Genomic DNA, 25,481 nt, shown 5'->3' with positions numbered 1-25,481 from the left:
CAGGCCAGGTTCCCTCAGTATGTTTCCAAGATGGGCAGCCCATCCTTGCCCTTGGGGGATCCCACTCTCTTGTTCCCCTGGCCCCTGCCCTGCCCCCTCCACCCCATCAGGAAGCACCAGGCCAGACCACCAAAGTTGCTGAGTATTTATTTGGTCCCAGGAATGGTGTAGGAATCCAACTAGGGATGGGAGCAGGTGATCCAATGCAGGAAGAGGGGCACTGGGAGCAAAGGGGGTAGTAGTAGGCTGGGTCACTGATTGTCAAAGCAGAGAGTGGGAGGCTGGGGTGGGGGCAGACCAGACTGTTCCCCTCCCCCAGGGGTCCCTGGGGCTTCTGAGTATGTGCTTGGTGGGAGAGTTGGCAAGTCACCGCGACTTATACAAAGGGGAATGGGAAGGCAGGAATGGGGCAGGTTGGGCTGATCAGCGGTCAGAGAAGGCTTCAAGGTAGGCCTGGGTGTGGCTCTGGCCAGGAGTCTGAGATCAGGGGCTCAGTCCAGGCTTGGCAAGGGGCTTGAGGTGGGGATCAGGGTGCAGGCAGCGGCCTCACTCGGTCAGGGGGCCGCAGAGAGTGCCACTGGGCAATGGGCCGCCGGGGGTTGGCCAGCATGTCTGCCCAGTGCCGCAGGCCAGCTCCCCCAGCCGCCGCCCCAACAGCCACCCTCCCGATGGCCTCATTCTTGCCCAGCTTGTCATAGTCCAGCACAGTCAGCTCCACCTGGACCTTCTGGAGACAGGAAAAGACAGAGTTTGGGAAGAAGGCATGGCAGAGACGGGCTCAGGTATCATTGCCAAGGAGACCCTGTCCCTAACAATCTGAGGTCTTAGGGGACTTGTTAGCACCCTGAGCTATGGCCTGTCAGGGGACTCTAATGGTGGAGGGGATGGGAGGTGAAAGGAGGGACAGCCTCTATTACAGGGATGCTCTGGAGTCTTTCTTCCTCTGCCATGAGACTTCAAAGGAGCTAAACCCTCAGGACCCCATTGGTAAGGGGTTGTTAGGAGCCTTAGGGAACAGCCTCCTAAGGGGGGTAAACCTTGAGAACTCTGAAATATGTGCAGTGGCCAGGCCTGGGTCCGGGCTAGGCCCTGTTCCTGAACAGTTGTGGGGAAATCTTTTCCTTAGTACCCATAACTCTTGAGGGGGGTGCCCTTGGGGTATAAGGTCTCGCTGGGGGTCAGGGCATCCTGGTTTTACTTGGAGGTGGGGCATCCTGGTCTTACTTGGAGGCGGGGCAACCTGATCTTGCTTGGGGGTGGGGAGCCCTGGTCCTCTGAAGAGGAAACTGACTTCAGAAACACAACCTCAGGCTCCCAGGACCTGGTTTTAACGGTTGTTAAGGAGTCTCTCTTTCCTAGCAACAAGGGTTTTTAAGGGCCTGGGGCTCTGGGAGAATGGCTGCTCTTCCAGGGGCTTTGGGTAGGCCTGAGCTCACCTGCACCTGGTCACAGGGCACTTCGAAACTGAAGGCTTCATTGTAATAGGGGTTCAGAGTGTTCTTCTTGATGGTGGTTTTCTTCTTACGCACCTTTTTGCCCCCCTGCAGCAGATGGACCTTGACATACGGATCTGGGCAGAAAAAGGGAGTCTTATAGTCCCCCAGCTACAGAGTCCCTGGGATCATATTGAGGAGGATGCATGAGACTCTGCTTTGGAACAACACAGAGACAGTCTGTGCACCCCTCAGCTCTCTCTTACTGTGTCCAAAGCAAATCCATATCCTCCAGGGCAGTCTTGGACTCTCTCCACCAAGGGACTCCCAGGACCCAGAAGCTGCCAGAACCTTTGCTACAGAGCTCCCCATTACCACCATTTCCTTGCTTCCCACACACCTGAGAGCCCTCCTACGTCCATCTTCTTCAGGTTCTTAGCCTCCAGGACAATGACGGTAAGCTTACCGGCAGTAGGGACGTAGCGGAGGGAGAAGCAAATGTCACCTAGTTTCTCCTGCTAAAAGACGGAGAGGGACTCATCGCTGGAGCCCTGCTTCACGTCCATCCCCTCTCGGACCTTCCTTCCCTCCCCCTCGCCTTAGAATGGAGTGGTCCAGTGAAGACCACAGTGGTACGATCCAAGGAGAAGTGGAGATGGTGACCTACCAGGACAGGCCCTGGGACTACCATCCGCATCAGGTGTAATGACTGGAGCCCTGAGAGGCCTCTGATCTGATTGCCTGGGCTCACAGTGGGCTGGCTCAGCCATGGGAGCATGGCCACACGTGCTCACCTCTTCCCGCGGAGCAGCCTGCAGCTCGCGCCAGGCCAGCACTGGCCGCCCCAAGTCCACCGAACTCATGGGGACCCGCACCTCCCCAATGGCATCATTGCGGGAGAAGCGATCGAAGTCGTACACTGCCATGACGAGTACCCTGCCCCCCAGTTCCACGTAGGGGACCTAGATAAGGGGGCCACAGAGAAGAGAGCACAGGTGAAGAGTAGGAAGTAAGAGGGACAGGAAGCCGGGCACAGCACATCCAGGCAGAAGGTGGCAAGTTGGGCAACAAGGGTTCAAGAGAACAGTTGGGCGGAAATCTGTGGAACCCAAATGGGACAAAGGAACAGCCTGGGGATCAGTAGTGCCCCAAGGGGACAACCCAGGGTCCTGTGTAAAAGTTCTCAGAGCTTGGGCAGCCCAGGTGGCTCAGCAGTTTAGTGCCGCCTTCAGCCCAGGGTATGATCCTGGAGACCAGGGATGGAGTCCCATGTCAGGCTTCCCCGCATGGAGCCTGCTTCTCCCTCTGTCTGTGTCTTGCCTCTCTCTGTGTGTGCGTGTGTCTCTCATAAATAAATAAACAAAATCTTAAAAAAAAAAAAAAAGTCCTCAGAGCTGGTAGCTGCTATCTGAGCTGTGGCTGCCTCCAGAAAAAGCTGAAGGGGTCGCTCCCCAGTATCTCAGGGACTGGGAGCAGGTTGCCAAGCCTGGAGCACAGAGGCCAGGAGCTCACCTTGAAGGCAAAGTTCTCCCCAAAGTGTGGGTTCAGTGTCTGCCGATGCACCTTGGTCTCATGCCGCCTCCGCTTGTCTGGGAGCAGGTAGACCCTCACGTAGGGGTCGGAGGAGCCACCCAGGTCCAAGGCAGCCAATCCCTCAGCTTGTACAATGCCCACCAGCAGCTGAAAGGTGATGAGGGGACTTTAGTCTCGGCTTCCTTTCTGGAGCCTCCTCTAAAAGGGAGTTAGAATTAGAACTCTCCGACCCTCCCTTCCACACCATCTCCCTCCTCCACACCCACCTGGCCACTCTGGAAATCATAATCAAGTGAGTACTGCAGCCGTCCTAGCTCATGCTTCTCTGCTGCCTGCGACCCTGGCCCAGATGGTGCTGGCTCCAGCTCCTCCACTTCTGGCTGCACCTTAAGGAGCCAGGAGCAAGAGCAGGTGAACTCTTCCCTTGATAGTGGTATCCTCCAGGCCCAGAAGCCAAGGGAGACTCTGATCCCACAGGTTACTGCTGAGCCCTTGCAGGCTAAGCAGAGCCAGTGTTTGATTAATGATGTCTGCCACAGGCAGGGCCTAGTCATAGTAACATGGATGCAGTACTTAGCCAAAGTTTGATGAATGACATCTGCTATGGGGGAGAACAGATACAGTGACACATATTCAGTGTGTTTGTCATGCCTAGACTAGAAAAACAAGTACCAATCACACCTTGTTGCGTACAAGAAGGATGCAGAAGATTTTATTTCACATGCTAATGGATGTACTAGGGTTGTTGTCCAAGTTGACATGTTGATTAATGACCTTGTCACAGAAAAACATGAAGGAGAAATGGTATATTTACCCTGTATTTGCCATTCTTTTTTTTTTTTTTTGTATTTGCCATTCGAAGCTAGAACAAGACTTCTCCTTAACCTAAGCCACCAATTTTCAAAATTCAAGTGAATCAGAATTTCCCTGAGAAATGTGGTAAAATGCCTTCACTTGAGAGATTCTGATGCGGTAGGTCTGGAGCAAGACCCAGAATTTGTGTTTCCACAAGAACCTGAGGTGAGTCTGGCAGGTGGTCTTTGGACATCACTGGCTTGAGGGACAGGGATGGAGGCTGGACACCAGGACCCTAAAGGGTGATATTTACAACAGCCTTATGGGGTTATAATTACAACAGCTATTTGTTATGAAGGGAAGAGGGGAGATACTGGTTACAGACCATGAATGTGAGGCTCAGAGAAGGATAGTGAATTCCCCTAGGTCACAAAGCTGGGGGAGTGGTTTTTCTGGGTTGGAAATGTAGGATTGCCTGGTTCTGTGCTCAGACTCTTATATCTGTAACCTCTAATTTTCCACTCCAGTGGTTTCTTCCAACTCATGTTTCTTTCATTCTCTTGGGGCTGCCACACTAGCCTCTTCCCTGGCCTCCTTGCCCCAAATCTGGGTTCCAGAGGATTCATTCCAACACAAATTTTCTACGGTTCCCAATTGCCCTCCTGACATGGGACCACTGAGCTCTTCAGACATCTATTCTAGGGTGCAGTATATTTATATTCTTTGCTCCAGCTATTGTGAGATGCCTCAACATCTAAATTCCAGGCCTTGACTCATGTTCCTCCCTCGAGCTACGACGTCCTTTCTGTTCTTGGCTATCTGTGTGTGTTCCTTGGGTCTCAACACAGGAAATACCTCTTTGGGAAGCATTCTTGGACTCTCTAGGCTATCAGGTGGTTTCTCTGCACGCCGATATACTCTGACCTATCCCTAATGTGGCACATAGCACCCCGAATTGTGAGTGTCTGGCTTCCCCACCAGACTGGTTCTCACGAGAAGTGACTAGATGCTACAGGTCCAGGTCAGGGCTAAACACCTGGGGAGATGAGTGAATGAGGTGGGCATAGGAGGGAAGAGTGCAGGACAGGGCAGGGCTGAGGGGCCAGGCCAGGCCACACCTTGTCTATGTAACTCCGGCCCAGTTCTTTCACTTCCTGAAGGTGGACCTGGGCTTGGGCCTGGCTCTTCTTGCCCAACCGCCTCCGACAACGCTTCCGGTAGAGACAGAAACAGCAGCCAAAGAGGAGGAGGCCTGAGACCAGAAGGATGGCAGCCAGGGCCCAGGGTGGTACTGCAGAGGGCATGGAGACAACACTCATTGAAGCCCTAGGAAGCAAGCTGACTGATTCAGTCCGAATTACACGTGGAAGCTGGAATTCTGGCCTTGCTTCCCCTCCAGCCATTTCCAGTCCGTTATATTCTCGTGTTTTCCTTCCCACTGCTCTCACCTCTAAAGCGTTTTGATACCCTATTCTTGGCTGACACTATCCAGATGTTTTTGCCTGTTACCGGCACCTCCCCTTGCACCCCCATTCTAATTTCTACTCAACCCCTGACGCTTTTAAAAGCCATGCCCCTCCCCCTGCCTCAGTTTCTCTATCTCTAAAAGAAAGCAAAAGTGGCCCTTCCAATTCACAATTCAAGATCCCATTCCATTACACACTCTGATCTGGTGCTCGATTTCCTTGCAAACCTGTTCCTTTCTACTTGACTTAGAGTGAAGTCCAGGATTCCGACGGCAATGCCACTCGGATTGTCCCCGCCCGCCAGCCGAGTCCGAATCCCGCCCCCAAGAATCCCAGCCGGGCTTTCCCTCCGCTCTGGCCCCGAAACTCGCTCACCTGGGCCGTGGCGGATGCGACTGGAGTCAGGAGGCGTGTCGGGCGCTGGAAGCCCCGGGGTCGGGGACTCCGAGAACATGCCGGCGGGGTCCTACGGTCCCTTCTGCGGAGGCACCCAAGAGCCCTAGCCCCCCACGCCCACCCCGTGCATTCATTGAAGCCGAACTGCGTTCGGAACAACGCAGGACTCCAATTCCCATCAGCCCCCTGGGCGACTGGCCGCCTAGGAATCAGCCAGCAGCCGCGAGGCATGCTGAGGGTTGTAGTATCAGCCTTCCCGCGGCGGAGGGCGGGCGCGGGGGGCAGGTTCCAGGACCTCGTTCCATCCCACAGGGACGCCCCCGCCCTGCCAGCCCCTCAGGAGTCCCGCCGACTTCTACCGCTTCCATTCCCTTCCACTGGCCTGAACCGGAAGTGGGCGAAGGCAGGCGTGGGAACCGGGGCCCTGGGTGGAACCGAGCAACGGGTGGCTGATTCGGGCGGGGCCGGAGCTAGGATGGTTGCCCTGGCTGTTGCCAAGACAACGGGCGGGGCTGACGTATAGATGCAGAGTCCAGGCGCCGCAGGCTCGCTCCTCTCGCGGTCCGGACCCCAGCCCCGGAACCCGCGCCGAGCGAGCGTGGGGAGGGGGCAACCTCGGCCGTCTGTCCACGCGCCCACGGCTGGCTCCTCCCCGCACATCTGGCCCTGCGGGCGGAGCCTCAGGCTCCCCGGCCTCTCGGGCTCTGCGGAGGGCTCCCTGCCGCCGCTGCCCCGGCGGGGAGTGCGGTGGGGGGTGCATGGTGGGGGACGCGCATCCTTCCCGGCCTGCTGTCTCTCCCGCGCATCCCAAGCTCGGTCTTCACACCTGTCCTCGTGACCGCCTCGGCGCCCACCCCTCTCCATTCCCTATTTCTGTCCGTTCCCCCACCCGCCTCTCGCCGCGCCCCTGTCTCTGTCTCCCTTGCTCTCTGCCTGTGGTCCGGGCTGTGTCTCCAGGGGTGTCCCACTCTCGCCCCCTGCCTGCGCCCCCTTCCCCTCTGCTCATTGTCTCCACACACCTGTCCCTAAATCCCAATCTTCCCGTTGCAGTCTCCAGCCCTCCCACGCCCTCTGTCGGCCCCTCCCCAGTGCCCCCCCACCTCGCGCGCACACACACACACACACTCACGCCTCGTCTCTCCAGGGATGGGGATGAGGAAGGGGCTTTGGGAGGGGTCCCCAAGACTCCTACCTGCTCCGCGGCTGGACCGGACCTTCTCTTGAGACACTCCGGCGCCAGCCCCGCCCGGACCCCGCCTCCGCACGCGGGCGGGTGGCGCTGTCCTGGGTGCTGATCGCTGAACTCGGTGGGGCGGGGGCGCGGCAGAGCGGAGCCAGCCCGGGAGTGGTGGGTGGGTGTGTGTGCGCGCGCGCGCGTGCGTGCGTGCTAGGACTCGGGTACTGGGAGAGCCCCGGCCCGCCCCTCGGCCCGCCCCCAGCCAGGAACCACTAGGGCGTCCACGGATATTTATCCTGGTCCCTGAGGATTTTCTGCTTTCTGATCCAGCTGTCTGGCATCCAGGCCCCATCTGCGCACCTCCACCCTCACCGCCGCCAGAATACCTGGTCCTAGGACACCCTCTCCTAGGACCCAAGGAGTCAGATATCCACACAAGACTGAGACACAAGACTCAGCGCGAAAGCCTCCAGTGAGTCTACCCCAGACCTCACTCCAGCACAAGGCCCAGGAAGCAAGCCCCCTATGTTCCTACTCAGGAAACGGCGTCCACACTGCCCAGACCCGGGACACAAGTGTGGACCTCCAACCCTCTCTGAAAGACTCAACCATCCGAACACATTTTTGGGGGGTGCAAAACTGTGGGTCCCTCTAGCTATCCCCTAGGACATTTACCTCAGTTACTGAACATTGGGAATCCAGCCCCACTCCCACCCCAGTATTATTTCTAGACCCAGAAATCCACTATAGCAAGCATCTGTAGGGAGAATAGTGATTTAATAAATTATGGGATAGAAGAAAAAGATATGTACAGGCAGTGGGGTGCAGGGAAATCTCTGATCCTAGAAGACTGATATGGTTTCTGGAGTAAAACATGGCATGGATCCTGCCTGCCCTTGGTCCTGGGGGTAGCTAGCATTCCAGACTCTAGTTTCTTCTTTCTTCAGGATGCTGCTTACATCTCTAAGACCCTACAGCCTAGACCCCAGCCTCCTTCTCTCTCAAAGAATGAGGAAATCCTAGCTCCCATCCCTCCCTCCTTTGAGGAGTCAGGAATCCAGGATACCTGCTTCCACCTGCCCTCTCTCCTCTAGGGAAACATTTGAGGCTGTTCTCTACCCTCAGGACCCAGGAGTTTGGGAACCCAGCTGTCTGCTCTGCTGTCCCAGAGCTCCAGGAATCTGGGCTGAAGTGGGGATCCAGAGTTTAAGTTTAGCTGGGCTGGGGTCTCAGCCTTCCCGAGGCTCAGATATTCTTATACAGTGGGTTCTCATATGCGGCCCCATTTTCTGTCAGGGCTTGGTCTGGCTGCTGGAGAAATCGTAGGATGCACTGGTGCAAGAAGACATACTGGGCCTGGGGAAGGACATGTGGTATGGGGTGAGCCTTGGCCTGCTTTCCCCCAGGGCTCCCTCACCACCCGCACTGTGCCCTCAGAAGCCCCATCACCTCGGTCTGCACCATTAGAGGCCGGCTTTCCCTCATCTTCCTCACGTAGTTGAAGGGCCTCACACATCGATCACGCTCCAGCTGCCGCAGCAGGACATCCAAGGCAATGAGAGTGCCCGTGCGGCCCACGCCAGCACTAGGCAGGAACAAGAAGGGGTCAGGCCCCAGGAAGGGGGAGTCTTGGCTGATTGGAGGGATCTGTGTTTGGAGCTCCCAGAATCAGGGTATTGCTCAGCAAGGTAGCATTCTGGGGGATACGGTGTGAGTGGAGGTTATTTAACCGAGCGAAAACCACTGTGTATGACTGTGCCTTGAGTTCCTTCTGCCTGCTCGGTCTGGCCTCAAGTGTCCTAAATGCCCTTTTCATTTTCCTTGAGAAGTAGGAGCTGCCAACATGACCATTCTACAGATGGGAAATGGGGGCTGAGTGACAGGAAGTCACTTCTCTGTCCTGGGTCAGTCAGACAGTAAACCACAGAGTTGGAGTTCACACATGAGAAAAAGAACTCCCAAGCTGATCATTCAAAAAAAAATGTTTAAACATGTTAAAGAAAACAATTCTGTGGCATTTAGGATATTCACATTGTTGTGTGACCACCAGGTCTAATTAGTTCCCAGACGCTCCCATCTCCCCAGAAGGAGACCCTGTACCCATTAAGCAGTCGGCTCCCCCTGCACAGCTGTCCCCATCCCCTGGTGACCATCAACCTGTTTTTTGGCTCTGTGTGGATTTACCTATCCTGGACATCTCATGCAAATGGGATCCTACTATGTGTAACTTCATGTCTGGCTTCTTTCACTCAGCATCAAAGTTCCTCCACATCACGGAGTGAATCAATATTTCATTCCCTTTTAACGGTTCAAATTAATCCTCTCAACCACTCTGCAACGTCCCTTCTGTGCTTGGGGGGGTTGGGGTGGGGGAAGGATGACCCCCTGCTGGGGACACCTCCAGAAGGCACTCTGGGGACAGGGATGGTGTTAGGACACACTTCAGCAGAGTTTAAGAGTGCCACCATGGGCCACTTCCTATCAGCCTCGAACCCAAGACGAGCTTCCTGACTGGGTTTTCCCAGCCCTGCTGTGGGGAAGAAACCCTTTTGGTCATGAGGGTGCCCTGAGGACCAGGAAGACTGAGGCTGGCACGTGGTATGTGTTGTAGAAGTTCTGGCTATCATGGCAGCCAAGACCCCATTGCAGAGTCTGTCCGCCACTCCGGAGCAGGTCCCTTCCATTCCCCCCATAACCTCATCTACAGAGGCTGCAGGGTCAGTATCAGGAGAATGGCTGATGGGGTGAAGTCCTGGGCCTGCACTGGAGGTGCTTCAAATGTTCCTCTAAACCTCTGGCTGCTTGTTCCTCCTGCTCTTCAACCCCCCTCCTGCACCCCATTGCCGCATTCCTCTCCTTGACCTTTCCATCTGGCTTTCTTGTCTTGTCACCCGTCCTCATTTCCCTCTGCATTGCTGCCCCTTCGCCTTCTGCCTCCACCTCCTCCATCCTCCTTCCATCTCCTGTAGAAATGCCCAAGGACCCACAGAACCCCGGTTCCTGGGTCCCACAGGGGGTTGCTCTCCCAGCGAGGAGGTCCTCACCTGCAGTGAATAATGGGGGGACCTCCCCCCACAGTCTGGTCCAGCCACTGCCGGAGCATCTTCCAGAAGGCCAGTATGGGGTCTGGGGAGTAGGGGACGCTGTGGTCGGGCCAGGTCATGTAATGGAACTGACGTATGGGTAGCATCTTCTGCTCTTGCATCTGGAAGGAGAATGGGTTGGGGAGGGAGAGCTCAGGACCCCAGAGAGGGCTGGTTTTAAACCAGCGGGGGCAGCCCTGGGCACATTGTGGTCCCCTGGGAGAGTGACAGAAGGCTCGGCTTCACCAGGGTTTCTGAGGAGCAGAATTAGGGGGAGGAATTGAAGATCAGGACAGGGCTGGCAGAGAACAGCAGACTCACGTGCCAGAGCTTCAGGTCCCGGACTGTCCAGTTCTCCAGCACCTCCTCACCCTCCAGGGTCACTTGGAGATGCCCATATGTGCAGGGCTTGGTGTCCAGAGGCCAGTAATGCTCACACTTCACCTGAGGGGCAACTGGGAGGTCAGGAGGCCCCAGAGAGCCCATCCCGGTACCCATCTGCACTGTGGCCTTTGCATTCAGTGCCTGGTGATAAGGCAAGACCTTCAGGAAACCAGGTTAGATTCACCCCAGCCAGGAGGACCCCTCCTTCTCAAAGCCATTGGGACGTATGGACCAATGGATGCGCTTGGGGGTCAGATAGGACGGAATCAGCGAGATCTAGGTCAGGGTCGACAGTGGGATCAGTTTCGGGATTGGAGCTCTGGGGTCACCCACAAGACCCCTGCAAGTCTCTCACCTGGCCGGATTCCACACAGTTGGTCAGCATGACCAGGGTGTGGCTCTGCTGCTCCCACACCAGGCGCCAGAAGTCACCCACTGTCTGGGGCAGGGGGCCCTGGGCGGCAATGAACTCTTGGGGATCCTCGAGACCCTTGTGGAGGGAAACAAGCAAGTTGTGACCCCCTCCAGCTCCTCCCTTGTCAGCATCACTCAGCACCCTCCTGGCTCCCAATAGCAACCTTACAGGCATGAAGCTGGCGTTGATGTAGTCAGAGCCTGGCTCATCCTGGAGGGGCTTCAAGGACACACGGGACCAGTCATCTAGGGGAAGAGGCCAGCATTTGTGAAGCGGGGCAGGGGGGTGGAGACCCAGGGACAGAAGTCATGCTGAAGGCAGACAGGCATTGGGAGCTCTGAGAGGGGCCAAGGGACCTCATCTGGGAGGACTGGGCTGGGGGAGCAAGAGTTTTGTGTCTCACAGGGGATGGGGATGGGGTCGGGGATGGAGTGTTGACAAAATCATGGCTGGGGATTAAGTCAGCAGAGGCTTAAGACTCACAGGGCAGCACGTTTCTGTAACGGTTCTTGGCACCATTTTCAGGAGCTGAGGCCACCGTTTGAGACTGGTTGTGGCTCTCCAGATACAATTGCTGGGGGCAGAGACAGAGGGGGTGGACAGGCATTACATTTTCTCCACCTTCCTCCAAGGATACCCCCCTCAGCACACCCAAATCACCCCCCCACACCCTGGAATTCTGCAGCACCCACAAAAATAGATCATGTGGACCACCCTCACCGTAGGGCACTTGGGAGGATTTGGAGGACAGTGGGGACTGGGGAGGTAGTGAGAGAAGAGGCATCAGGGGAAAACTAAGATGTTTCTTTAACTGACCCGAGGGCCCATCATAGTGTAAGATTTCCATGAGACAAAAAAAAAGAATCTCTCATTGCATAAGCATAAAAATAGATGCGGCTGCTCTTGTAGAATTCCAAAAAAGTGTGGCGGGATCTGGGGTGGGCATGTGGGGCTCAGCTCAGCCTCTTTGCTTCTCACCCACCTGGTATTCCTTTTCGAAGCCATTATTGCTGTCCATCTCATTTTTCCTGATGTGGTCAGCAAAGTCTTCTGCTAGGATGTCCTTTGAGAGGCTGTAGGAAAGGGGCAGAATTAAACTTCCACCAATCCTGTGATCTTGGAGTAAAAGAAAAGCCTGTTTCCCTCCCTGGTTGTTGTTAACCGCCCCAGAACCTATACGCAGCTTTTAACTGGAAGTTTGCACCTTCTGAGCCCCTTTGCCCAAGTCACCAGCCCTCCACCCTCTGCCTCTGCCAACCAACATCTATTTTCAGTTTCTATGAACTCAGGGTTGGTTTGTTTGTTTGTTTGTTTGTTTGTTTTTAACTTCAAGTACAAGTGATGTCATGCAGTATTTCTCTTTCCCTGTGTGACTTATCTCACTTAATATCATGTCCTCCAAATCTGCACATTTTATCACAAATGTCAATATTTTCTTCTTCTTTTTTTTTAAGACTGCATAAATACGGGGATCCCTGGGTGGCTCAGCAGTTTGACGCCTGCCTTTGGTCCAGGGTGTGATCCTGGAGTCCCGGGATCAAGTCCCACATCAGGCTCCATGCATGGAGCCCGCTTCTCCCTCTGCCTGTGTCTCTGCCTCTCTCTCTCTCTCTCAGTCTGTGTCTCTCATGAATAAATAAATAAAATATTTTTAAAAAGACTGCATAAATACTCCATATATATACACCACATTTGCTTTATGCACTCACCCATCAGTGGCTACCTAGGTGCCTCCTAGTTTTGGCTCTTATGCTTGATGCTGCATCGAACGTGGGGATTGCTATCATTGAGATAGTGATCTCATTTCCTGAACATAAATACTCAGAAATGGGGGCACCTGGGTGGCTTAGTGGTTGAGCATCTGCCGTCGGCTCAGGTCATGATCCCGGGAGCCTGGGATCGAGTCCCCCCGCCCCCCGCATTGAGCTCCCAGAGGGGACCCTGCTTCTCCCTCTGTCTGTGTCTCTGCCTCTGTCTGTCTCTCATGAATAAATAAATAAAATCTTTTAAATAAATAAATAAGTTCTAAGAAGTGGACTTGCTGGATCAAAGCGGTGTTTTTGATTTACTAGTTCCATTCCTGAACAGAAAGTCGGGTCTCAAAGAGACAAGGATGCCCCCATGTTTGCAACAGCATTATTCAAAGAGCAAAGGTGGAAGCAGCCCAGTGTCTACCACCCTTCATCCACCGCTCACTCACTCATCACTTCATTTGTCAGTGGAGGCACCGATGGACAAAATGCAGTCTGTACAATGAAATATTACCCTACCTTAAAAAGGAAGGATGTTCCAACATAGGCTACACCACGGATGAACGTGGAGGACATTATGCTGGGTGAGACAAGCCAGTCACAAAAGGACAAATACTATAGGAGTCACTTCTCTGAGGTCCCTGGAGGAGTCGGATTCATAGAGACAGAAGGTATAGTGGCATCAGGGGCTGGGGAAAGGGGAAGGGAAAGGACGTTTACTGGAGACAGAGTTTCAGTTCTGCAAGATGGGAGAAGTTCTGGAAACGGATGGTGCTCATGGTTGCATGACAGTGTGAATATGCTTAACACCACTGAACTGCACACCTACAATCAGGTAAGATGGCCAAATTTATGTTATATGTATTCTACCACAATTAAAGTGGTTTAATTTTTAAATGATAAAAAGGAAAAAGGTGCTTCTCCCATTTCAGGCCACTTCCGGGCTCTGATTCCTTCCACCTTCCTCAGCATCCAATCCTCCTTCTCATCCTCCTTCTCGTCTGCATATCTACCCTGCCCTCTTCCCTTTAGCTGGTCAATATGCTAATCTCGCTTCTATATTAAAATAAAAAAGGCTTTTGACCTCATATAGCTCCAGCTCCAACTCCTTGTCACTCCTCTCCTTGTAAGAGAGCTTTATGAACACTGTCTTGACCCAGTTTTGAGGCCAGATGAGAGGCCAATCTGTCCCCCTCCTTGAGCAGTGGTTAAACCCACACACCCACCAGCTCCTTCATGGGGGCCTCACGCTCTCCCCCACAGGGACCAGGCGCCTGACGAGGGTAGCCTCTGTACCCCAGAGCTCACCAAAGTGAGTTACATTAAGCCCAATTGCCTGGTGTTGCCCATTCCCTCTCACAGAATCCACTGTCGAGTCCCTTGCCCACATTTCCCTCACCTCCCCTACCTGCAGACTGAGCCCACCCCTTCTCCGTGTAGCCCTCTCTTGGGATCTGCCAGTATAATAGACTATGTTTTCAGTGGCAGTCATGAAAGTGGCTGCCATGTCTCACTGGCTCCATCATATCTACACAACAACAAACCTGTTAAAGCAAACACCTATACACATTCAAACTTCTGCAGGCCAGGTTCCTCTGCTGCGTTTATGCACTTCACCAAGGCCTGCTGTCTGCAGCATTAATCCACGTAGTAAGGACATTTTTCCTCAGAGCCCCCTATTTTATCTGACTCCTTCTCTCCAATTCCAAGGGTCACCTCTCAGTCCATTGTTGGCGTGACTGCTCGGCAGCATTTAGCTTCAAAAACTGCTCCTCCCTTCTTCCTGGACCCTCTCCCCTGCATGTCATCACCACCATGCCCCTGGCCATGACTTCTCCATCTCCATGGGCCCTTCTTTCTGCATCCACAAGATAAGGTGGATGCTCCCGAGAGTCCAAGTCTGTCTCCAAGCCCGTTTTCTCACTGCACTCACACTTCTCATGGGGTTTCATCCATTCCCATGGCTTTACTTTCGAGCTCTACACTTGGAATTACAAATTCCATCATTAGTTCCCACTGCTCACTCTTTTGAGCTTCCGATCAACGTGCCCGCCTGCTGCCTGGAACCTGCTCCTGACATCCCAGCGGATTATCACTAGGACATCCGGACATACCTATGGAAGTTGCAGATGGCAAAGTGCTCAACATAGAGACAGTGCCAGGTTTGGAATCCAATGAATGGAGTGGTTTGTTGCAGATGCCAAATAGGGCAGGTAAGGTGGGAAGAAGTCAACTTTATGAATGGTGGGACGCTGGCCAGAACAGGTCCTATGGCAAAGGAGAAACTGGACCTCACCTTTCCCCACACCTCATGTATATGCTTCTGATGACACCTCTTTTTGTGGACAGGCTGTCACAGCTGTTCTCCCAGCTTCCTATCTCTCCTCTCCTCTGTCAATCCCTGGGGATCATTCTAACCTAGAGATTCGATGATTGTTGACCTGACCCAAACAAGACACAGTACAATAAAGACATTTGCACAGAGCTTCTCTTCAACTGTTCATTCACCTGCTCCATCAGGAGTGTCTCTGCGTAGATGTCCCATAAGTATCCCCAAATTAATGTGTCTATAACTGAGGGGCTGATACTTTCCCCCAAATCTGCCCCCCCCAGAGTCATTACATCTCAAGCAATGGTGATTCCAGTCTTCCCGCTGCTCAGGATGAATTCCTTGGGCTCATTCTTGAGCCCTCTCTGACTCCCAAACTACATGCCCATTCTTTAGCCAGATCTGTTGTTTAAAGACTCAAACCATATCTAGAATATTGACTACCTCTAGCCATTTTCAGGTCCAAAACAATAATCTCTTGTTTGAATTTTTATATACCTCTTCCTCCGTCTCTCTGCTCTTGCCTTTGCTTCTTAAAAAGGTTAAATTGGATCACCGAGTCTATTCAAAAGCCTCCAAAATCTTCCATCTCCAAAGGAAATCAAACTCCTTACTTGTATCTGGAAGGCCCTACCTGACCTGGTCCCACCTCAGGGACCTCATTTCCTGCCCTACCCTCCTTCATTTATTCTGCTCAGTCTCAGAGATACCAACATTCTCCAAGCATGCCCCTGCTTCAGGGCCTTGCATTTGCTGGTCCCTCTGCCTAGAATACCCTTTCCCAAGACATGCACAAATGAATTCCTCTTAGTTGTCTTAATCTTCCTTTTCCTGGACACCTGTCTACAATTTTCTCTAATTTTAACACCCAATCTAAAATACCCTTCTACTCTTCCTGTGCCTGACACTGCTCAGTGAATATTTTGTAGGATGCATAAAGTCCCAGAGCTGGAACTGGGATTGACTCCAAAGCCACTGGCTCAAGTTATGGAAAGCAATGGAACACTTGTGATCCCTTGGGCAGAAGGCATTGTGTGGGTGGGTTCACTGAGCCCACCCTCTGATCTACCCAGTGACCAGCAAACACACCTTGAGTTGACCTGAGAGCTATTCTTCTAGATGCTCCCCCAACATGTACTGTTTACCTGAAAACGAGACCCCTGGGTGCTGGTTCCCTCTGGCTCTTATTGTGCCTGGAAAAAAGACATTGCAATGGAAGGCTCAGGGAGTCAGACTGGAGCCAGGGATCCTCACACTCCCCTTGGCCCCCACTCCATGTGATCAGTCAGCGCCATGCAGAGTCCCACCTCTTCTTCAGGAAGAAAATCAGCAGACCCACCAGGATGAGAAACAGGATGACACCAAAAATGGCTCCAGCAATCACCCCTGGAGAAGAAGACATGGGGACCTGTTAGAATCAGCCTCATCCACTGGCAACTTGTCTCTCCTACCTCTGTCCTTGCTTAGACTGTGACAAGAGAGCCTACAGGGCTGATGTGAGGGCAGAGACGGAGAGGATAAAGCCTCTGGATAGAGCCCTACCTCCCACTCAACCTTCCCAGGAGCCCAGTCCAAAGACATCATTTGCTCAAGTAGCCTGGATGCCAGAGTGACTCTACCACTCCTTGGACTAGACTAATGGTTCTCAGCAAGGGCAATTTTGACCCTCAGGGCACATCGCCAATGTCTGGAGACATTTTGGGTTGTCACAAATGGAGTGGTGGTGCACTGGCTTCCAGCAGATGGAGGCCAGGGGTACTGCTTCACATCCTACAATGTACAGGACAGCCCTCACAGCAAAGAATGATCCATCCCCAAATGTCAATAGTGCCAAGATTGAGAAGCCAGTATCTGACATTGATGGCATTGATAGCATTGATGGTTCGCCTCAGAATGAAGGCTCATCTTCTCAAAGTCCTGTTTGCTAACAGAAGGGCTCTTCTGCAGCAATGGTGCCAAAGATCTTGGCCTCAGGCTCTAATGGGCACAGATTTCCCAGGATCTATCCTTAGATGCCTGGTCTTGGGGCAGACTCCAGCCCACAGCCTACCTCCATCTGATGTGGTAGCCCCAGCTTCCCGACAGTCTTGATTACAGGACCTGTCAACAGGCTCTGGTAGTCTTACACAGCCTGGTGGGGTGGCCCATTTTCCTCATGGACCTGGTCCCACACAATTAGACAAGAGGATCTTTCCTCCCAGGGACCTTGCTTTCTAAGCAACACACACTCCTGGGCACTAAGATCCAGAGAAGCCCAGTTGGGAGTAGAATCCATTTATCGTTGCCTCAACTGGCAGCCTCTCTCCAGATCAGAGATCTTTTTTTTCTTTAATATTTATTTATTTATTCATGAGAGACATACGAGAGAGAGAGAGAGAGAGAGAGGCAGAGACACAGGCAGAGGGAGAAGCAGGCTCTCCTCAGGGAACCCGATGTAGGACTCAATCCCGGATCCCGGGATTATGACCTGAGCTGAAGGCAGCCGCCCAACCACTGAGCCACCCAGGCGTCCAACAGATCAGGTATCTAATCTTTTAAGAGGTCCTGATTTGTAGGAAGTGACTGAGGGGGCCCAATGAAGCCTATGACCACAGTCAAAGGTATATGATCAGAGATTTCCCAAGTGTGAAGCTCAAACTTCTCTGAAATACCCCAATGATGAGTGGAAAATGGTGTAGCCACATTGGAAAAAAGTTTGGCAGTGCTTCAAAGGACAAACACAGAGTTGCCCATTTGATCCTTCAATGCCACTAATGTGTATATACCCAAGAGAAATAAAAATGCATGTCTGCACAGAAGTGTGTACATGAATGTTCATAGCAGCATTACTCACAATAGCCAAGATGTGGAAATCACCAACTGATCCCTCTGCAGACAATGGATAAATGGATAAACAAAACATGGTCTCTCCATGCAATGGAACATTATTTGGCAATAAAAAGGAACAAAACCCTGACACATGTTACAACATCAATGAACCTTAGAAACTTTATACCAAGTGGGAGAAACCAGCCACAGAAGACCACATATTGTTTGATTGTATTTTTAGGAAATGTCCAAAATAGGCAAATCTGTAGGGAACAGAAGGCGAATTTGAGATTCCCTAGCCAGGTTGGTGGGAAGTGGAAAAATTAGGGGGTGATGGCTCAAGGGAGCAATCTTTCTTTCGTGGGTAAGGAAAATGTTCTATGTGAAGGTGATGGGGTGGCATAGTGCTGTGGATATACTGGAGACATCAGCTGTATACTTTAAATGGGTGCATTGTACGATATGTGAATTGTATCTCAAACTGTTTCGAAGAAAGCAAAAAACAGGGACGCGTGGGTGGCTCAGCAGTTGGATCTGCCTTTGGCCCAGGGCGTGATCCTGGAGTCTCAGGATCAAGTCCTACATCAGGCTCCCTGCAGGGAGCCTGCTTCTCTCTCTGCCTCTGCCTCTCTCTCTCTCTCTCTCTCTCTGTCTCTCTGTCTCTCTGTCTCTCTCTGTGTGTCTCTCATGAATAAATAAATAAAATCTTTTTTAAAAAAAGAAAGCAGAAAACAAAGCAGACAAACATACAGGACCCTTTGGATGGGTAAGATTGCCTCACAACAGAGCCTAATGGGGTCTCCGTAGCTCTATCCCTGCAGGGCTCTGCTCACCTGCATTGTCAGTGTGGCAGGTCACAGAGACAGACGGGGCTCTCATTCCATCCCAGATGGTCGTGACGGTGGCTGGGTAGGACTGGGCCGGCCTGAGATCTGAAACAGACACGCTCCTCCCACACGAGGACCTGTTCTGGGAGTCCCCCTGTCCACCCACCTGCCACTCAAAGGCCTCGTAGCCTCCCTGGGGGCAGGACCAGGTCAAGATGACCCCATAGCCTCCAGAGGTGCTGATGCAGGACATGATGGTGACCGGGCTCGGGGCTGGGTGGAGGGGACAGGAGGACTCAGTAGGAGCCATACAGGGTGGCTTTCCATCCCCCCCCCACGACCCCCACTTCCCACCTGTGCTGCTAATACTCTGAGAACTCGCCCATCCTTTCCTTTGCAACACCAGAACACCACTTCATCTCTCATATTCTGTCCTCCCCAAATAGACATACAACAGACCCCCCCTTCAAACTACAACTCCCATGAGCCCTTGGATGCTCTGCATCACTATAGCTTATAAGGCCATGATGCCATGACCTCATGGGATTTGGAGTCCACTCACCTCCCACTGCCCCCAGGTCTGACCTAAGCTCCTACCTGCTGGAAGGGGGCCCATCTCACCTGTGGATGCAAGGAGGCTCTGTGCCCAGCTGGTCACATTGTTCCTCTCTGCCCATACGCTGAGGTTGTACAGGGTCCCGGGTTCCAGGGCCTGTACCTCATAGCGAGTCTCATTGGTTCTGCCTATCTGGCTGGCCTGATGTTCTCGGGGGTCTTGCTCTCCTTGGGGATGTCCCCCAGGGGCCCACTGGACCCAGTATGTGTAGGTCTGAGAGTGGGAGTCTGTGGGGGCCTTCCACCCCAGAGTGATGGAGCTGTTGTTCTGAGTTTCGTTGTGCAGATCTGTGACCCTGTTGGGAGCTGACAACAGTGGGGATAGAAGCTCAAGGAGGTGTACCCTCAAGGACCCTTGAACCCGGGCCTGCTCACCTCCCCTGATTCCTTGGTCACCAGATGTGTCTACTTCCTAGGGCCAGGTGCAGACCAGGCTTGCTTGGGCCTCTCTGTCTTGAGTCTGTAGTACTGGGTCCCCACATCACTTTTCTCTACACTATCTCCCGCATGAGCTAGCTTGAAGCAGGGTTCTTCTTTACTTCTGGACACTTCTTTCTAGACAAAGCTGCTGACTTCAGTCTTCTTAGCCCAAGTGGCCAAAAACTAATGAGCTCCAAGTTCTCTCCACCCACAGAGAACCTAGTTTCTGGGGTAATTTTGGTCCTGTCACACTTGGGACCCTTCATACAGAGGATGAGAAGAGGGCCCCTTTGGTTCAGCAAGTACACTGGGTTGAGCTGTACACTTCTGGCTTTGGCTTTGTTGGTTCCTAAGGGGTGGTGCTGGGCAGTCAGGGACTCTCTTCATACCCAAAGACAGCCTCATGATTGGAAAACCCTGGCTGCTGAAGACAGATTCTTCCTAGGAAGCAGATCTACAAGCTCAAGGTCTAATGAGGCTGGATGGGGTCACCAAAGTTTCTCCAGCCCTCTCCTTCACCCATGTCAATAGTACTGAGTCTGTCTAGAACTAGCCCGAGTCTCACCAGTGGCTTCAGTGAGTGTCCTGCTGTCACTGCTGACTCCATTCCTCTCTGCCCAGACAGTGAAGGTATACAAGCTCCCAGCTTCCAGTTCCTTCAGTGTGATGCTGGTATCTGGGGTGTCCTGGGTGTTAATGGCAATAATGCCCTCCTTGACCCATGAGACCCCGTAGGTGTAGGGAGGTTGATCTGGGCCCAGGGGAGCTGTCCAGCTCAAGGTGATGGAGCTATTGGTCTGGTCCTGTGTCCCAAGACTTGTCACTGCATTGGGGACTGGCAGAAGGAGCAGAGAGTTAGAGTTTCCAATCCCTGATCCACAAGAGTCCAGAACACAGCCTTCCTGTGCAGCCAGACTTATAAAGGAACACTTCCTAGAGATGGGGCCTCAAGAGGCCTGGGTGCCTGCAGCCCTAAGTTCAGCAGGAGATTTCTGAACAGGTCTGTCCCCAGGAATGGCCACAACTTCCTGCAGACTCAGCATTTGGGTCGGGCTGAGGTCATAGAGACAATGGCTAGATCCCAGAGCCCAGAGGAGGTGCCATCTTGGCCAATTCTTAACCTCTCACCAAAACAGAGAATAGGCATTGATGCTTATCATCTGTGGAGTTGCTGAGGTTCTGACTGGAGACAGGTACTTCATTCTTTTTGCGCACACAGTTATTTTGTACAAGATCCCAGTTTAGGGCCCCTCTGCTGGGAAATTAAGGTTGGCTGAGTGTCGGGTCTCAATTCTGTCTCCCTCTCTAGTCCACTGGAATCAATACACATGGTCCAGAAGGCCAAGGCCCAGGGACACCACCCAGATCAGGGTGATGTAGCTGATAGTCTGAGCTTCCATCCTCAAGACTGTGGCTTGGGGACTAGGAGAAGACTCAGGGGATTGGAATCCTGAGGGGCTCCACATATTCCACACCCCTCATCCCCCCAGAGCTGAGACAACATGACTTTGCTCCCTACATAGCCCTGGTTGCTAAGGAGAGTCACCCTCTAGGCTTATGGTCTGTATTCTAAAGGGTCCTAGGGCCTGACAATCCCAACTCAGAACCTGTGATGTTCTTTCTTCATCTCCTGCTCAACATGACCCATGATCCAAGGAGACTGTGAGTTAGAAAGTCTGCTCCATTATCCTGGAAATTCTCCACCACCACCTATCATCTCTCATTTAGAAGAAAAAAAGAGAGAGAGAGAGAAAAAAAAACAAGAGTGGCAGCTGCCTCTCACCTGTGGTGGCGTTGCAAGTCTTGTTGGAGCTGCTGACTCCATTCTTCTCTACCCACACGACAAATTCATACAAGGACCCGGGTTGCAGTCCATCCACTATGACACTGGTGTTGGTTGTGCTTTTGGTCTCATTACCAGTCCACTGGATCCAGTAGGTGTAGTTACTAGGGTCAGGGTCGGCCGGCTCTACCCAGCTCAGGGTGACAGAGCTGGTGGTCTGGGCCTCCACACTCAGGTTTCTGACAGGGTTGGGAGCTGAGAATCGGGAAGGAGGGCCCAGTGTGAGCAGGGGAGCAGCCAGTGCTGTCTCTTCCACTACACCTAGTCTTATGGTCTCCTGCTAAGGAGAGTCACCCCCTAGTTCTATGGGCTGTACTCTAAGGGTCCTAGACCCTGACTGATCCCAACTCAGAATCTATTATGTTCTTTCTTCATCTCCTGCTCAACCTGACCCAAGGAGACTGTGAGCTATAGAGGCTGCTGCACTGTTCTGGCAATTCTCCACCACCACCTATCACCTCTCACTAAAGAAAAAAAAAAGGAGAAAGAACAGGAGTGGCAGCTGCCTCTCACCTGTGGTGGCGTTGCAAGTCTTGTTGGAGCTGCTGACTCCATTCTTCTCTACCCACACGACAAATTCATACAAGGACCCGGGTTGCAGTCCATCCACTATGACACTGGTGTTGGTTGTGCTTTTGGTCTCATTACCAGTCCACTGGATCCAGTAGGTGTAGTTACTAGGGTCAGGGTCGGCCGGCTCTATCCAGCTCAGGGTGACAGAGCTGGTGGTCTGGGCCTCCACACTCAGGTTTCTGACAGGGTTGGGAGCTGAGAATCGGGAAGGAGGGCCCAGTGTGAGCAGGGGAGCAGCCAGTGCTGTCTCTTCCACTACACCTAGTCTTAAGGTCTCCTGCTAAGGAGAGTCACCCCCTAGTTCTATGGGCTGTACTCTAAGGGTCCTAGACCCTGACTGATCCCAACTCAGAATCTATTATGTTCTTTCTTCATCTCCTGCTCAACCTGACCCAAGGAGACTGTGAGCTATAGAGGCTGCTGCACTGTTCTGGCAATTCTCCACCACCACCTATCACCTCTCACTAAAGAAAAAAAAAAAGGAGAAAGAACAGGAGTGGCAGCTGCCTCTCACCTGTGGTGGCGTTGCAAGTCTTGTTGGAGCTGCTGACTCCATTCTTCTCTACCCACACGACAAATTCATACAAGGACCCGGGTTGCAGTCCATCCACTATGACACTGGTGTTGGTTGTGCTTTTGGTCTCATTACCAGTCCACTGGATCCAGTAGGTGTAGTTACTAGGGTCAGGGTCGGCCGGCTCTATCCAGCTCAGGGTGACAGAGCTGGTGGTCTGGGCCTCCACACTCAGGTTTCTGACAGGGTTGGGAGCTGAGAATCGGGAAGGAGGGCCCAGTGTGAGCAGGGGAGCAGCCAGTGCTGTCTCTTCCACTACACCTAGTCTTATGGTCTCCTGCTAAGGAGAGTCACCCCCTAGTTCTATGGGCTGTACTCTAAGGGTCCTAGACCCTGACTGATCCCAACTCAGAATCTATTATGTTCTTTCTTCATCTCCTGCTCAACCTGACCCAAGGAGACTGTGAGCTATAGAGGCTGCTGCACTGTTCTGGCAATTCTCCACCACCACCTATCACCTCTCACTAAAGAAAAAAAAAAAGGAGAAAGAACAGGAGTGGCAGCTGCCTCTCACCTGTGGTGGCGTTGCAAGTCTTGTTGGAGCTGCTGACTCCATTCTTCTCTACCCACACGACAAATTCATACAAGGACCCGGGTTGCAGTCCATCCACTATGACACTGGTGTTGGTTGTGCTTTTGGTCTCATTACCAGTCCACTGGATCCAGTAGGTGTAGTTACTAGGGTCAGGGTCGGCCGGCTCTATCCAGCTCAGGGTGACAGAGCTGGTGGTCTGGGCCTCCACACTCAGGTTTCTGACAGGGTTGGGAGCTGAGAATCGGGAAGGAGGGCCCAGTGTGAGCAGGGGAGCAGCCAGTGCTGTCTCTTCCACTACACCTAGTCTTAAGGTCTCCTGCTAAGGAGAGTCACCCCCTAGTTCTATGGGCTGTACTCTAAGGGTCCTAGACGCTGACTGATCCCAACTCAGAATCTATTATGTTCTTTCTTCATCTCCTGCTCAACCTGACCCAAGGAGACTGTGAGCTATAGAGGCTGCTGCATTGTTCTGGCAATTCTCCACCACCACCTATCACCTCTCACTAAAGAAAAAAAAAAGGAGAAAGAACAGGAGTGGCAGCTGCCTCTCACCTGTGGTGGCGTTGCAAGTCTTGTTGGAGCTGCTGACTCCATTCTTCTCTACCCACACGACAAATTCATACAAGGACCCGGGTTGCAGTCCATCCACTATGACACTGGTGTTGGTTGTGCTTTTGGTCTCATTGGCAGTCCACTGGATCCAGTAGGTGTAGTTACTAGGGTCAGGGTCGGCCGGCTCTATCCAGCTCAGGGTGACGGAGCTGGTGGTCTGGGCCTCCACACTCAGGTTTCTGACAGGGTTGAGGGCTGAGTATTGGGAAGGAGGGCCCAGTGTGAGCAGGGGAGCAGCCAGTGCTGTCCCTTCCACTTCCTCCGACTCTTGCCCGAGTCCAGAAAGAACCACCTCCATCAGTGCCAACTACGGATCACCCTGCCCTCCATGGGGCCACCCCTGCACCAGAGCTCATGGGGGTTGAGTGCACCCTCCTCTCTGTATAGGGTGTCAATTCGGCAGGGGTCACTCACCAGCCACCCTTGCTCCTGTCCAGCTGCACAGGCCCTGGGGAGAACCCAGAGGGAAGAGTCAGTTCCTTAGTCTCATCTTCCTTGACTCAGGGGAGACAATGGGGCTGGGAGGGGCTGACCAGTGACCCTCTTGTGCTCTGCCCCCACCTTGCAAGTCTCTGGGGCCTGAGGGAGAAGAGGGACAGGTGGAGTTGTCTCCTCCCTCAGACTGGGCTCTAAACAAAAGTCACCCCAATGTCCCTCTTTCTTCTTTTCTGGGTATGTATGTGTTGAGGGGGAGGAGGGGGAAGTGTGGCAGGAGCCCGACTGCGTTCCCAAAGGAGGGGCTGGGGCCTGGACTCCCCAGTCCGAGGGAGGAGGGGGCTGGAGAACTGCACTTCTGGGTGAGCCCAGCTGCGTCTTGCCAGAAACCAGAGTTCACTCAGAGTGGATGGCCTTACCTGAGAGCTCAGGTGTGACTGGCTGATAACCCAGGAGCCTGCTTACTAGTCCAGAAGATCATCAGCCCCTCAGGACCCTAGCTCCCTGCCCCTGTCTGGGAGCACTCACCAGCAGCACCAGGTTCCCCCAGGTCCTGAGGTCCCCTCTGGTCCCCTTCATGTCTCCAGACACTGCAGATGGACCCAGGTGTCCCAACCCGACCTTTCACCTGCTGGACTTTAAACACAAGAATTTCCACTTTCTGAGCTGCACAGTGAGGCCACCGGCCAGGGCGGGAAGGGAGGAGGAGGAAGTAGAGGCTCCCAGCCCCACCCCAGCCCTCCGCCCTGGTTCTGGTCTCTGGAAGCCCCTGCTCCACCCCTCCTCAGGCCATGGGGTCTCCCCTCCAGCTCCTGGCTCGCCTTACACTATTCCACCAAAACCACCTGGATAAGAGGCTGTTTCCCCGCTGCTGCGTGGATGGGCAGCACAGGTCCTGGATGGTCGGAGCTGGAGGCAGCCCTGGGGGAGAGATGCCTTGGGCCCTGTCTCTCAAGGGGACCAGGCTGAGTGTAAACCCCTGTGCCACAGTGGGCTCTGCCCATTGACCCAGGTCCTGTCACCTCTCCCTGTCTCCACAAGACTAGAGGCCCCCCAACCAGCAGGAGCCCAGGTCACTCCTACCTGCCTGTCTGCCTTTGCATACGCAGACTCCCCACCAGGTGCACCATCTTTCCCTCAACCCCCCCTGCAATCTCATTCCCACTCCTCCCTCCGGATGCAGCCCCAGATGGATCACGCTGCATCCGACACCTTCTTAGCCCCATCAGGACCCTAGGCTGTATCTGTCACACATGCCAGACAGTCAGTATTTGCTTATTCACCTTGTCCGTTCTACATGCGACCTTGAGCAAAGTCCCTTAAACTCACAGTGACTCAGATTCATCAGCTATTAAAAAAAATGGATACAACCCCTTATCAACATCATGTGAGTAATAAATGAGTCCATACATAAAACCTGAGAACAGTGCCTGGCTCTTTTAAAACCCTTGACAGATTGTAGCCGCATGTATTTTGG

General features: G+C 53.2%; 2 protein-coding genes across 3 annotated transcripts; both read right to left on the bottom strand.

The window, feature by feature from the left end:
• Positions 1-131: 131 nt before the first annotated feature.
• Positions 132-6,951, bottom strand: SYT5 (synaptotagmin 5). Of its 2 annotated transcripts, XM_055310619.1 has the most exons (9): positions 6,816-6,951; positions 5,603-5,726; positions 4,880-5,052; positions 3,233-3,352; positions 2,946-3,113; positions 2,228-2,395; positions 1,834-1,951; positions 1,437-1,570; positions 132-727 (listed from the first exon to the last, which is right to left on the bottom strand). In XM_055310619.1, exons 2-9 carry the CDS (start codon positions 5,679-5,681, stop codon positions 527-529), a joined length of 1,161 nt encoding a protein of 386 aa, XP_055166594.1. In that variant the 5' UTR covers positions 5,682-5,726; positions 6,816-6,951; the 3' UTR covers positions 132-526. The 2 variants fall into 2 exon arrangements, with proteins under 2 accessions (XP_055166594.1, XP_055166595.1); XM_055310620.1 differs by lacking the exon at positions 2,228-2,395.
• A 1,094-nt stretch (positions 6,952-8,045) lies between these two features.
• On the bottom strand, positions 8,046-24,583 carry PTPRH (protein tyrosine phosphatase receptor type H). Its single transcript, XM_055310208.1, has 20 exons — positions 24,533-24,583; positions 23,984-24,017; positions 23,510-23,764; positions 22,937-23,191; positions 22,363-22,617; positions 21,789-22,043; positions 21,216-21,470; positions 19,998-20,267; positions 19,019-19,318; positions 18,404-18,670; positions 16,070-16,148; positions 15,908-15,955; positions 11,665-11,755; positions 11,166-11,256; positions 10,851-10,927; positions 10,623-10,757; positions 10,205-10,327; positions 9,845-10,005; positions 8,250-8,385; positions 8,046-8,156 (listed from the first exon to the last, which is right to left on the bottom strand). The coding sequence occupies exons 1-20, from the start codon at positions 24,581-24,583 to the stop codon at positions 8,046-8,048; spliced, it is 3,249 nt and encodes a 1,082-aa protein (XP_055166183.1).
• Between the last annotated feature and the right edge of the window lie 898 nt (positions 24,584-25,481).

Source organism: Nyctereutes procyonoides, unplaced genomic scaffold, assembly GCF_905146905.1.
Source record: "Nyctereutes procyonoides isolate TBG_1078 unplaced genomic scaffold, NYPRO_anot_genome, whole genome shotgun sequence".
In the NCBI taxonomy this organism is placed as follows: domain Eukaryota; kingdom Metazoa; phylum Chordata; class Mammalia; order Carnivora; family Canidae; genus Nyctereutes; species Nyctereutes procyonoides.
The sequence above is the reverse complement of the archived record's forward strand: the minus strand, read 5'-3'. Positions and strand labels throughout refer to the sequence as shown.

What these genes read in the sequence shown, in the direction of transcription:
- SYT5 (XM_055310619.1), bottom strand. Translation starts at nt 5,681, where the DNA reads ATGTTCTCGGAGTCCCCGACCCCGGGGCTTCCAGCGCCCGACACGCCT. An exon ending in AGGCTGCTCCGCGGGAAGAG is followed by an intron (nt 1,952 to 2,227) that starts GTGAGCACGTGT and finishes TCCGTCTTTTAG; the next exon opens with CAGGAGAAACTAGGTGACAT. An exon ending in GGACGTAGGAGGGCTCTCAG is followed by an intron (nt 1,571 to 1,833) that starts GTGTGTGGGAAG and finishes TTTTCTGCCCAG; the next exon opens with ATCCGTATGTCAAGGTCCAT.
- PTPRH (XM_055310208.1), bottom strand. Translation starts at nt 24,583, where the DNA reads ATGAAGGGGACCAGAGGGGACCTCAGGACCTGGGGGAACCTGGTGCTG. An exon ending in GACAGGAGCAAGGGTGGCTG is followed by an intron (nt 23,765 to 23,983) that starts GTGAGTGACCCC and finishes CCCAATACTCAG; the next exon opens with CCCTCAACCCTGTCAGAAAC. An exon ending in ACTGTGTGGAATCCGGCCAG is followed by an intron (nt 10,328 to 10,622) that starts GTGAGAGACTTG and finishes GTTGCCCCTCAG; the next exon opens with GTGAAGTGTGAGCATTACTG.